We start from the raw sequence: 13,480 nt of genomic DNA on the forward strand, positions 1-13,480 counted from the left end.
GTAGTCAGATGTACAGGAATAATAATTGTAAAAATTAGTACTTGGAATAACACTGAACAGAACATGACCATGCGTTTGCTTTGAGTCGTTACATATGCATAGAATATGTTAATTAGCTACCATAAACATACCCAATGGTTACACTGTAAAGGTCCTTACACCTGAATGAGATAAAATGTTCATTGTTTTACCAGAAAACCACCAAAACACAAGTTGGATCACCTCTACTCGTTATTTCTGCTAGTTTAATCAAATATGCAAATTATCTCATTAACTATGCTCATACAAAAATGGCCCAAGCAGAAATGGATTCTACGCGAAAAATCATATTAGGAACAACTGAGAGAAGTTACATACACCCGTCAATCAGGTTGTCTGCTATAGCAGCTTGTTGTGTTAACTTAGAAAACAACAGATGCACTTAACCACCCTCTGTGCATAAACACCACACTGCACACAAGGGACTCCACCATCTGCAATTTCGATCATTGAGAAACTTTGAACGCACACTCCCAGTAGGCCAAGGATGAACCTCCACCCCAATTTCTTCTTTTCTTCTTTCTACTATAACGCCAGCAGCAGGCTGATTTTTGCAAAACATTTTTTTTGCTACTTTTCCTACAGATTTTGTCCACACCTCATGCAATTTGGTACACCTTATCTCTGTAGCCATGTGATCAAGACATCATGGTGGCGCTACAACAGCCCACTTCATGTTTTGGACAATAACTCTTGAACCACAGCTCGTCCAATACAAATATAATTTTCCCTGGATTCCTTGGATTCTCACTCTCCCTATAGGCCACAGCCAATTGTGCCAGATTACTTTTTCCGCCATTTTGTGTATTCTTCAATACACACTTTTTGTTACTAGATATACGTTTGATTTTTCAGATCTGCCTGGCGTAGACCTGTGCTCCGAGGACACACTTTTCTAGTTTATAATTAATGAATGAATCTATTATAACTTAGTTGGAGGTTCAACTCAGACTCACAAACTGCTCACATAAAGTTCTCAAACTCACCTTCAACATCATCCAGCTCAGACCCACATGAAGGCAACATACCCTGATCTGTTGAAATGCAAACACAATGAGAACATAATAGTGATACAATACACACTAACACATTAGAACAACTAAAGATTAAAACATCAGGTGAAAAATATCCCTGATGAAGACCTATGTAGGTCGAAACATTAACTTAAATCAATAAAGGCTGTTCCCTCTTCTTATGCTAAAATAGCTGATATACAAGCTCACATCGCGTTATGAGCTCGTAGATCGGTTATTTTCACTACTCTTATAATATTTGTATTTACAAAAAAAGTTTTTTTTTAAATATATGAAGTTATTTCTCATCTTTTGAAATAAGTATAAAAACTGTAGGAAACAGGGGAAAAAAGGAGGGATATTTTACTGACCCATACAATTGTGTCCGTGACCCACAAATAGGTCCGGACCCATAGTTTGGGAAACAGTGATTTATGTCCTTGCTCTAAATCAATGCGATATGTGGCTCATGAATGGGTTTAATTTACATCCTGCTCATGTGTGTCTTTTGGCTATAGGATATTTAGATTTTTAGCAGACATACTACCTTCCTCTCACATCAGAAGCAGAATTAAACATTGTGGAGCAAAGGATGCATCTTCTGTACTGTTGTGTTGTTCTCTCCCTTGGCAGATGTGACTTATATAGGGCCGGGCCATGCATGTCGTGAACGATGCAGGTTGGGAATACATGGAGGGTCCTACAGTGTACAGACAGGTACTGTACGAAGGAAAAGTACATTTTTTTTGTAATATAATTCGAAAAGTGAAACCATTAGGACCATTAGTACCTCCATTTTCATTCCTTAGTGAAGAGGCATCTGCAGTTGCGGCTGCGGCTGCTGAGTAGAGAGGAAAAGATCAATTTGTTTCACATCGTTACAGATGAGTTAGCAAATCAACACCAGCTTCAGGCTCATTTACTGTATGTCACATATTTCAGTTGTATTGCTGTGTGAGGAGACTGCTGAGATGTTGGTAGTGAACTGTGAAAGGTCACATCACACACAATTTTAGAACTCTGTTTTATTGCTGTAATGTCAGTTTTGGGATCGTATATCAAACCTCTCATGGTAGGAAAATCGGTCCTAAGTGCTCATTACTGTATGTGTCTGTATCTGTGTGTGAGTGTGCGTTTGTGTGTTTGTGTGTGACATTGTGGCTGGCATAACTCAGAAAGTGAAGGGTCTCAAACTTGGCGTGTGTCCCGAGGTGTGCAGTACAGAATGGCAATTGGGACGAAAGATTCATTGTAGCCTACTATGTCATCGTACGATCTATGGTTCAATTCTGGCTTGAACAAACAGACATACCATCTGCTGAATCACGGTTGTTCTCTGCTGATGTTGGATCTTGTATTGGCACTAGAGGCACTGTGAACAAATGAGAAGCAGTTATCTTATGATGCTAATTATGAGTTCTGTGTTCACCAGAAATACAACTGCAATTTAAAAAGGAAGACAAAGACTTAATATTATTGTTCCTCATGGAGAAATGTCCTTTTAGCAGACCAGCCTCTAAGTTGAGGTCTGAGCACAGGGCCAGCCTCCCTAAGCATGTCTTGAATTCTCTGCATACGTGATGCATATTTTATAAAATAAAATACATTTTATAGATAAATCATCATGAGATAGAAATCATTGGGAGTTTTGGGACCATTAGTACCTTCATCTGTGTTCGTTGGTGTGGCTGCGGAGAGAACAAAAGTAAGTCAGTTTTGTTTCACATTGTTACAGTGAAGTTAGGAAATCAACACCAGCTTCAGGCTCATATTTCTATTGGTCTTGTCATGTGAGTGTAACAGGAGTAATTTAACGTATTTAACGTATATTTCATGTATTTCTTTTGATATGAAACTCATCAAAATACACCTAATGGACAACAGAATGCATTGTTTATATATTTGTATTATTTCAATATTTTCCTTGTTCTATCCTTGGTCTTACTTTGTTGAACAACAGCGCCCTCTTCTGGTTGAACTAAACTTCCCTGTGGTCAAATCTGTGCATGTGACATTGAAGTAATTGACCACATGTTGTCTTGTCCTCATCAGTTGATGACGATAAACGGGGTAGCTGCCTGAACAGAGAATAAGCACTGTGTGGTGTCTTCTGAGCTAGTTACATGAGGAGACAACTCAGATAATGGTTGTGACCTGTAACGGGTTATGTAACGCCCAGTCCTATACTTGGGTGCTACTGGTTGCGGAGGGAGTTCTGAAATGTGCTCAAATAACTGATATCCAAAACGTCCGTGGAATTCATAATTAATTGTTTTATTCTCTGTAGCTTTGTCTTGCCAATCACTTAACTTAAGCATACAATACATCAATACATATAATAACACAGAGGAATGAGAGGATACAGACCACCAGCTCTTTCAAACACAGTCAAAAGCGGTTTGCCTCTGCCACTGGCAACACCTGCGCTTGATTACAGATCCTCTTTAAGTACCTAGGCAACCTTGGCCTTGACCGTGCCCTACGGTGACGTCATCAAATTAGAAACAAGTGGAATGGCTCTTACTGGTCACTTCACACTATTTTAGAGTTCTGTTTTATTGCTGTAATGCCAGTTTTGGGCTTGTATTTATCAAGCCTCTCATGGTTAGAAAATTGGTCCTGAATGCCAAGACATTCTCATTTATTATGTATCTGTGTACAGCAGCCACTTCCATTACTCTGTCTCTCTTACTACTGTCTGTGACTGACTGTGCCACCTGCTACATGGCAGCTTGTTGTGTGAACTTAGGAAACAAATAAGCATCACCACCCTGCACTCTTTTGTTCAAAAGTAAAACTGGACACTGGGCATAACATAATAGACAGGTAATAAAAGAAGGGAAATGGACATACCATCTGCTGAATTATGGTTGTTCTCCACCGTCCAATCGTTTATACCTGTTGGAAGTTGTTCTTATTCAAAACACACGTACACACACACACACACACACACACACACACACACACACACACACACACACACACACACACACACACACACACACACACACACACACACACACACACACACACACACACACACACACACACACGTCAGCTATTTCCATGAACAAATGAGAAGCAAAGCTATGGGAAAACGAACTGCAACAGGAAACGGGTATACCACGTTCTGAAAACCTGGACAAAAGTTATGCACATAGCTTTGTATCTACCAGAAATATAACTTTAAAAAGGAAAAAGAAAACACAGATTCAATATTATTGTTCCTTATGGAGAAGTGTCCTTTTAGCAGACCTGCCTCCGTGAGTTCTGAGCATAGGGCCAGCCCCCCAAAACATGTCTTGAATTCCTTGGATTCTCACTCTCCATATAGGCCACGGCCAATTGTGGCAGATTACTTTTTCCGCCATTTCGCGTTTTCTTCAAAACACACTTTTTGCTACCAGATATATACGTTAGTATATAAAACTTAGTTGGAGGTTCAACTCAGACTCACAAACTGCTCACATAAAGTTTCCAAACTCACCTTCAGCATCATCCAGCTCAGACCCACATGAAGGCAACAAACCCTGTATATGATCTGTTATGAAATTCAAACACAATGATAACATAATAAGGATACAATACACACTAACATACATGCACGCACACACACACACACACACACACACACACACACACACACACACACACACACACACACACACACACACACACACACACACACACACACACACACACACACACACACACACGCGTATACGATTAAACACATTAAAACAACAAAAGATTAAAACATCAGATGACAAATATCCCTGATGAAGACCTATGTAGGTCGAAACATTAACTTAAACTAATAAAGGCCGTTCCCTCTTTTTATGCTAAAATAGCCGATCTACAAGCTAAAAATACATTTTATAGATAAATCATCATGAGATAGAAATCATTGGGGGTTTTGGGACCATTAGTACATCTTCATCTTTGTTCCGTGTGGCTGCGGAGTAGAGAACAAAAGTAAATCAGTTTTGTTTCATGTTGTTACAGTCACGTTAGGAAATCAACACCAGCTTCAGGCTCATTTACTGTATGTAACACATCTCTATTGGTTTTGTCATGTGAGAGTTACAGGAGTGATTTAACATTTATTTTGATATTAAACTATTTTCTTTGTTCTATCATTGGTAATACTTTATTAAACAACAGTGCCCTCTTCTGGTTGAACTAAACTTCCCTGTGGTCAAATCATGTGACATTGCAGTAATTGACCACCTGTTGTCTTGTCCTCATCAGTTGATGATGATAAACGGGGTAGCTGCATGAACAGAGACCAAGCACTGTGTGGTGTCTTCTGAGCTATAGTTACATGAGGAGACTACTCAGATAATGGTAGTGAACTGTAACAGGTCACTTGTACACTATTTTGAGTTCTGTTTTATTGCTGTAGTGCCAGTTTTGGGCTTGTAGGCCTATTTATCAAGCCTCTCATGGTTAGAAAATTGGTCCTGAATGCCAATACGTTCTCATTTATTATGTATCTGTGTACAGCAGCCGCTTATATTACTCTGTCTCTCTTACTACTGTCTGTGACTGTGCCACCTGCTACATATCAGCTTGTTGTGGGAACTTAGGAAACGCATAAGCATCTAGGGGGCATCTACCACCCCCTACGACCTACCCTACCACACCACTAGTTGGGCAGGAGTTCTGCTCAAATGCTGTTGTTATTTTTTCAATGATGTGGAACTAATTGATGTTGAAATTTAAATTTGAGAGTGTGGGTCTGGACTCATTCTACCAATACAACGTACCCCAAGAGCCTCTTCAAAGATACTTTGCACGTTCGGGACAACAACATATCTCTGTGAGCAGGCCAGGCAATCTCTATGATGAACATTAACAAAGCAAAAACTGCACTCACAACTGACACACTATGACATTATGAAAATCACAACTGCTTATAAACTGGTCCCTGGTGTTGATAGTCTGGTTAAACTAAATTGGCCAAGTGGTTCGATAGATTAGCTCTGGGAAAAAAACACACGGCGAAATACACCAACCCTCTTATAGATGGCTAGCCACTAGTGATGCGCGGGTCGGGTTTTTTCATGACCCGCCCCGCCCCGCGACGGAACCCAACCCGCCTCGCGAACCCATATATAAATCTATGGCTCAACCCGCCCCGCGAACCGCGATTTTTTTTTTATTATGTAAAATCATGGTTAGAAAATAATCCCCAAGTGTATTCAAACTGTTTTATTGTTATTATTCTTATTCTTATTAGGAATAAAGACAAAACAAGAGCATGTGATTTTTATTTTTTTTTGCATGTGAGAGCGGCTGACCCGCTCTCCCGCAGCCCGCATAATTGCCTCCGAAATTCTGATATGACCCACCCGCGCCGCGGGTTGACCCGCGGGTCCCGCGGGTTACGGGTCAACCCGCGCATCACTACTAGCCACTAAGTCACTGTTCAAATAAAGTTATCACACTCACCAGGTTCAGGATCAACCGAAGGCTTAGAGCCACATGAAGACAACCTACGCTTTATATGATCTGTTATGAAATTCAAACTCAATGATAAAATAGCAGTGATATGCGGTTACAACTGTTGGCTTATTTGAATGCGCGCGCACACACACACACCTGTGCACACACGCACACATGCACGCGCACACATGCACGCACGCACGCACGCACACACACACACACACACACACACACACACAGCATATTAAACGCATTACAGAACAAACAAAATATTAAAGCATTCAATATTTGCTTGTGAAATTGAAAAGAATGTTGTATGTTATGTGTCATTTAAAATCAGTAGAGAAACTCACCATGATATTTCACACCCAGCACCAAACAGACTGCAAGGATAATAAGAGCCCCAACAATTCCTCCAACAATACGTCCCACGGGTGTATTTCCTTAAAATAAAAAGACAAAAAAGCATTTGTTGTTACTGGGTCCAGTTTAATATATAGTATCTGTAGCATGTCTTGAATTCTCTGCCTATGTGATGCATATTTTATAAAATAAAAAAAGATTTAGGCTATAGATAAATCATCATGAGATAGAAATCATTGGGAGTTTTGGGACCATTAGTACCTTCATCTTTGTTCCTTGGTGTGGCTGCGGAGTAGAGAACAAAAGTAAATCAGTTTTGTTTCACGTCGTTACAGTGAAGTTATCAACACCAGCTTCAGGCTCATTTACTGTAAGTCACATATTTCTATTGGTCTTGTCATGTGAGTGTAACAGGACTGATTTAACATGTATTTCCTTTGATATGAAACTCATCAAAATACATCAAATGGACAACATTTGAATGCATGGTTCAGATCTTTGTATTATTCCAATATTTTCCTTGTTCTATCCTTGGTAATACTTTTCCCACTGATCTATATTTAGAACGATTTCTGTAGTTCCTGAAATGATCTCTGAATCACATGGGCAAGACAACTTTCCTTATGTTCTTATCGAACATCACTGGGCCCTAATCCCAACCAATAATCCAACTTTATCCCCAAGACTACTTTTCATCATCCATCCATCCACTTCCAGCCATTCACTTCCTTATAGACAGCTTGGCTATGAAAGCCCAAATTAAAGTATATAGAACATAATTATTTGAACAAAGCATTGTCGGATTGTTGAAGGTGATCGGTCCAGCAGTTTGCCAGATTAGCTCCATGCAGACAGCAGACACAATTTAGACAGACCACCTTAATGACGACTTAGCCTCTTTCAGAGCCACACTGTAAATAACAGGATAGGTACAGGTACTAGTATTGGCCTACTGAGCCAAGAAAGTCCACTCTAGCCTTTTGCAAAATGATCCCCCGAAGCAGACATGCACATACATACAGACAGTTAGTGCAGACATGAGCCAGACTTAAACTCAAGTCCTTGAGACGACAAGAAGCATGTGGTCAGTGTGCTAACTGGCTGCACCACTAGGCACCCCATAACGTATCATCTCTTACAGCTGCATCAACAGAGGTGCTTATGAATCAGACCCTGCGACAATGTAATAAGAGTTTAAGAGTTATCCACTTTGACAATTGTGAAATAAGGGTTAGCCATGTGAATGAAAAGCTGACCAGGGTGGAAACTTTCTGGTAGAACAAACCTGACCTTCCTCTTGCTTTGCTCAGAACATATAGGGCGGGGGCCCCTCTCCTTAAAGTTTTTTTTTACTGAGACTACCACTGTCCCAAGAAAAACAAAAGTGTCATCTCATCGTGATATAACCACTCTCCACAAGAAATGTTCTCCACAACACTTCCTATCTGACAAAGAGGAGTCTACTGTATATGGCATCAACTGAAATTTGTTGCAGTTGACCATTTTCATATTATTCACAATAAAGTATTATGGACAACATTTATAGACAACAGATTGGTGTCCCTCTCGATTTTTGCTTTTCACCTAATATGCTTGTCTACCGTAAACTTGGGTTTAAGGGAAAAGGGAAAACCTGTCTTATAATTGCATATTATTGTGGTATGGCTGTTACATTGACAATCTATTAGACAGAGACTTGGCTGTTGGCCTTCCATAAATATTTTAACTCTATTAACCACTTAAACCTGGTGTTCCCCCAGGTCTCTATACTTTGTCAGCTCCTTTTTTTCTTCTTCTCCTTTTTTTTTTTTTTTACCACAACATCATATCTCTTCACCAAAAATAGCCGATCTACAAGCTCACGTGTCACATTATGACACCCACAGACGGATTTTATCGGTCACACCACTATTATTGTGTAGCCTACTGCCTTATTTGCCCTTGTGATGTCTTTTATAAAGGATGTACTTAGACCTGGATTGTATGAGTGAGTCTTTCAGAGCAACAGGACTATCATATCAAGACAGTTTGCAGAGGACGGTGGACCACAGCAAAAAATATGGTCATATATATATATAATATAATACAGGAACTCCTATTTTTTATTTATGAATTTCACCATCTTTCATGATGTCTCCTTTGCCAGTTTGCCTATCCACTGGCTAAGCCAGGCCTCACCTGTTTGCGATTAGTATTACACTATGCCCTGATGACAACAACTGGTTCTCATGTTGGATTTTTGGCATGTTGGCAATTTAGCCATGCTAATAAACCCTGATGAAGGCTCCACAGCTGGAACATTGGTTTGTGATTAATTGTCACAGTTATTTCCTTGATTAATAAAGGCTTTTTAACCATAACTTTTTCCTGCCTCTTGGATCGTGCCTAGAACATTTTCAGAGTTCTATCCTCAATGTGATCTTCCTCAGGTAACGTCTAGGATTAAACCCATAGCCAAATTACAATGAGTTAGGCTGCCTGCTCTTATGCACCTGTGCTGATCTACAAGCCCACAACGCATGCGATGTGATGTTTGTAGATCTGCCATTTTCACTACTTCTTATTTTTTTTTTTTGTGTAAATCTTTTTTTTAAACTTTATTCATGACTTTATTTAAAAAAAAATAATCATTTTTTAAATTCATTTTAATGTAAGACGCGAAAACAAAGGGGGGTATAATTTACTTGCGACCCAAAAAATGGGTCCCGATCCTTTGTTTGGGCAACACTAGCTTAACCTCAGAGACACATCATTAGGCATCAAAAACATAGAGCGGATAGAGGAATAAGAAGTCATCTTCACAGCATGGCACAATCTCTTCCAATAACACGGTAAAGTGTATTTGTTGAGATGGCATAACAGACAACAAGAAACACCAACATACCTTTTAGATAAAACGGGTTGTCACTGGGATCACTCTGCTCCTCACTGACTGGGTTCTTCATTTCACAGAAGACTTTTTCAACCTTCTTCCATTCCTCATTGTTGTTGATAGTCCTGTTCTGTCCAGACTCCATCCATTCCCCTTCATCTTTCTTCCAGCGATAGGTGACTGGACCTGAATCTGTGATGTTTCCTTCACAGACCAGTGAGCAGGTGGTAGACTGAGGTGCACAAGGTGGTCTGTAAATCACTGATGGCTTTGTGACATTCTCTGTTAGGAGAAAGAATGAAAACAACTAAGAAACGAATTAAAAACATCCCTTACCAGAAGGATAAGATATAATAGGACATTTATTGTTCCTGCAGTTGAAATTCAGATGCCAAAGGCAGCACAGCAGTTAAAGTACAGATGCACTGAAGATACAGCAGGGTAAAATACATCATATTCAAAGAAACACCATCAGTAATGGACAAAATATACACTATACAATATACAACACTCTACACCCTCAACAGTGCTTGTATAGGGCAGGCCAAAGGAAATAAGCACAGCACAGTAAGCACATCCATACTGTCAATACTGTAGTGAACCGTTCCAAGCAATTAGTCTATTGAATAAGCAGACTGTTATCTACTCTTTTTGGCAAGCAATACAATTGTACAATAAGTTTAGGCATTAGTAATGCACTGTATAATGTATGTTGTGTTTAGGGAATGAGGGTGTGTGTTACTTGTTCAGGGCTGCAGTTTCACCAATATGCTCTCAGATGACTTTGTGTTATATGTCAGCCACTCTTTACTTTGATGAACAACTCTGGGACACATTTTTTTGTGAAACACTGCACTGGTGTCTTTTACGATCATGTCTAACGTCTTTACCATGTCTCAAACGCCATCATTACACTGTAAGGTTGTAACTCGGGCTAATAGCCTAAATCAGTGTTTCTCAAACTTTTCTGCTTCAGTACCGTTCGTTCGCTGATTTCTGAATTAAGTACCTCCTTTACCTGACTGCAATATTTTGCATAGAAACTATTGACAAAGGTCCAGTTTTTATGTCAATAATTAAAACAATATAATGGCAAATGACTTACATTACTTTCTATTCAATAGACCCCTTAACAGACGACGTCACACTGATAAGAACCAGTATGCGTGCAACCAGTATGCTCTTAATGAAACCCATTCTGTCAGGTCTCGCTAGGACGCGCCTCACTAGCCAACACACAAGAGGGGGTTGGGGTGTGCTGAAACCAGCGCACCCCGAAACAACAGGTTGAGAATTGATTGCGTGAAACAATCACCTGTGCATCAAGTCTCAATGTTAGTAAACAAATAATTGGTCTATAATGCTAGTCAAGTTTACTTTCAAGATCAACAGACCTTCACATGACATTTGCCAATGTTTTATCATTAACAGTATACAGTAAAATACATTTTAGTTTGCACTTTCCCTCACATACCCCAAATAGTGCCTCTGCATCCCCCTAGGGTTACAGGCACCCCCATTAGATAAACACTGGCCTAGATGCAGTGATTTTTTTTACTTGGTTGCGTGCAGGTGTCATGCACCAAAATTAGGAAAACTCTGCGTCTCATTGGAGGGCTATGGACAGTTCAGAAACCTGCCTACCAAAGTACCAATAACATCATCGGTGGGGATTCCAAGCTTATTCTACTGTTTATACTGTTGACACTGTGGTGATATCAGGATTTTCTGTGATTAGATGTATTTTGTCATTGAATGTATTTTGCTCACGTTATTGCCTAACCTTGGGGCAAGATGCTGTAATGTATGGAGACTGTGGGTCCTATCTTGCACACCGCCTTACCCCTTATGCCTAAACATGTTTTACTATTTTGAAGAACATTTAAAAAATAGTTAAAATAGCCAATCTACAAGCTCACAACATGTATATCGGCTATTTTCACTATTTGAAAATGTATATAATTTGTTATGAATATCCGCAGGTTAATAAACTAGACATTCTGCAGCTAATGTTATGGACACTTAATTTTACATTGAAAAACGTCCATAGATATTCTGGAAATACCTGTTTTACAAACATTCACTTTTTTTTATATTACCACCTATGATATCATCAGTGGGCAGGTTTCTGAGCTATCCACACCTCCGAGACAGTGCGTAGACAGAAATGGTGTCATCTTATAATGAGCATTAGTGAGGACCAATGATATGAAGATACGGTTGAAAATGGGTGAAATGCTCCTTTAACAGATGTAAAACAAGTGATGATTTAATTTTCTCTTCTGATGACATCAGAAAATACAGATGTGCATTAAAACTAACGAACGAACACACACACAAACAAATGAAAACAGCCTTTAACAGAACATAATTCATACTTACTGATGACCTCAACTCTGTGCAACTTGGGTTGTACATTCTGACCAAACACCATGAAATATACTCCATTGTCTTCGATGGTCATATTTTTGATGAAGATTACTTCTTTTTTTTCATCCAATTCTGTGCGGCCTTCATATGTCATGTTTTCATAGTGTGTCTCTTTTCCAGGCAAGCTCCGATCCCATTCTGCCACCACGGGTTGACCTGAGGGTGTCTTTTTCCTTAGGATGACAGTGGTGAGTTTGGAATCTAGAGGCAATTGAAGGCATCCTTCCAATGGTATGTATGTCACATCTTGTTGGTGGGTGTAGAGAAAAAAACATTCTGTCAGTTAAAGGGTATTTCACTTTAAAACACTCCTGGGGTCATTTTAATGTCTACTCTGGCTTTTGTGTGCACCCTAGACCCCTGTGTGTGTGTGTGTGTGTGTGTGTGTGTGTGTGTGTGTGTGTGTGTGTGTGTGTGTGTGTGTGTGTGTGTGTGTGTGTGTGTGTGTGTGTGTGTGTGTGTGTGTGTGTGTGTGTGTGTGTACGACAGGACCTGTAGACAAGCAAGCCATGGCACAGGGAGCAACAAGGACATGAGACATTTTACAATCTCTGTATGTAAATTATGTACGTCTGTAATCCACATAATGATCCACGTACGTGATACAAATTCGGCACACACGTCGCAGACGACCCGAGTGAGTGCAGTGCCCGGCCTCAGTCGGATAGGCGGTTGTTCAGAACCGCCAGAAAAGGTTCTGGCTGTGGCCCAAATGAGCCAATTGATTGCCATGGCAACCCCGGCCTAAGCTTCATTTGCCAAATTCCCCACACCTGCCTAATTCCCCACACCTGCCATTTGATTAGTTAGTTAGTCAGTCACTTTTCGCAGTCAGTTTGCACTCTTCAGACATTCTCCACACATTCTCCACAGATGTTTTAACCTGACACTGCCAGATGGGCATATGGCCATAAAAGGGATACAGGCAGGCAGGCAGGCAGGCAGACAGGCAGACAGACAGACAGACAGACAGACGGTTAAAATGTAAGCAAGCATTCCTTATTTTCATTGTTCCCAACTTGCATCGTTCCCAAGTGCCTACCCCCCCCCCCCCCCCCCCCCTCCCCCACTTTGGACTTTCACTCTCCACTACATTAATTCGAAGACAAATATTGTAGGCTACTTTTGACTCCACAACATTTAGACAATTACAACACTATAGGAAGGGAAAAGGTACATATTATTTATCAATTAACCAATTAAAAGGGTTTTGCACTTTAAAGCACTAATTTTAATGTCTAGGCTATTCATACCTTTTGTGTGCGCCCCAGACAGTTTTCAAGTTGCTTGATTCAACATTTAGATATTTGATATA

At 40.0% G+C, this 13,480-nt stretch overlaps 1 protein-coding gene across 1 annotated transcript in view; it reads right to left on the reverse strand.

Moving 5' to 3' along the window:
- Positions 1-4,982: 4,982 nt before the first annotated feature.
- LOC311059893 (uncharacterized protein) overlaps positions 4,983-13,480 on the reverse strand; it is a 113,130-nt gene continuing 104,632 nt past the window's right edge. Inside the window, exons 5-7 of the mRNA XM_084078003.1 lie at positions 6,507-6,566; positions 5,822-5,894; positions 4,983-5,007 (exon numbers count right to left, since the gene is read on the reverse strand). Coding sequence (XP_083934129.1) covers positions 4,989-5,007; positions 5,822-5,894; positions 6,507-6,566 — 152 coding nt within the window. The 3' untranslated portion in view covers positions 4,983-4,988. The remainder of the gene's footprint in view (positions 5,008-5,821; positions 5,895-6,506; positions 6,567-13,480) is intronic.

Source organism: Gymnoscopelus microlampas (genome assembly GCF_963454915.1).
Source record: "Gymnoscopelus microlampas genome assembly, chromosome: 14".
Classification (NCBI taxonomy): Eukaryota; Metazoa; Chordata; class Actinopteri; order Myctophiformes; family Myctophidae; genus Gymnoscopelus; species Gymnoscopelus microlampas.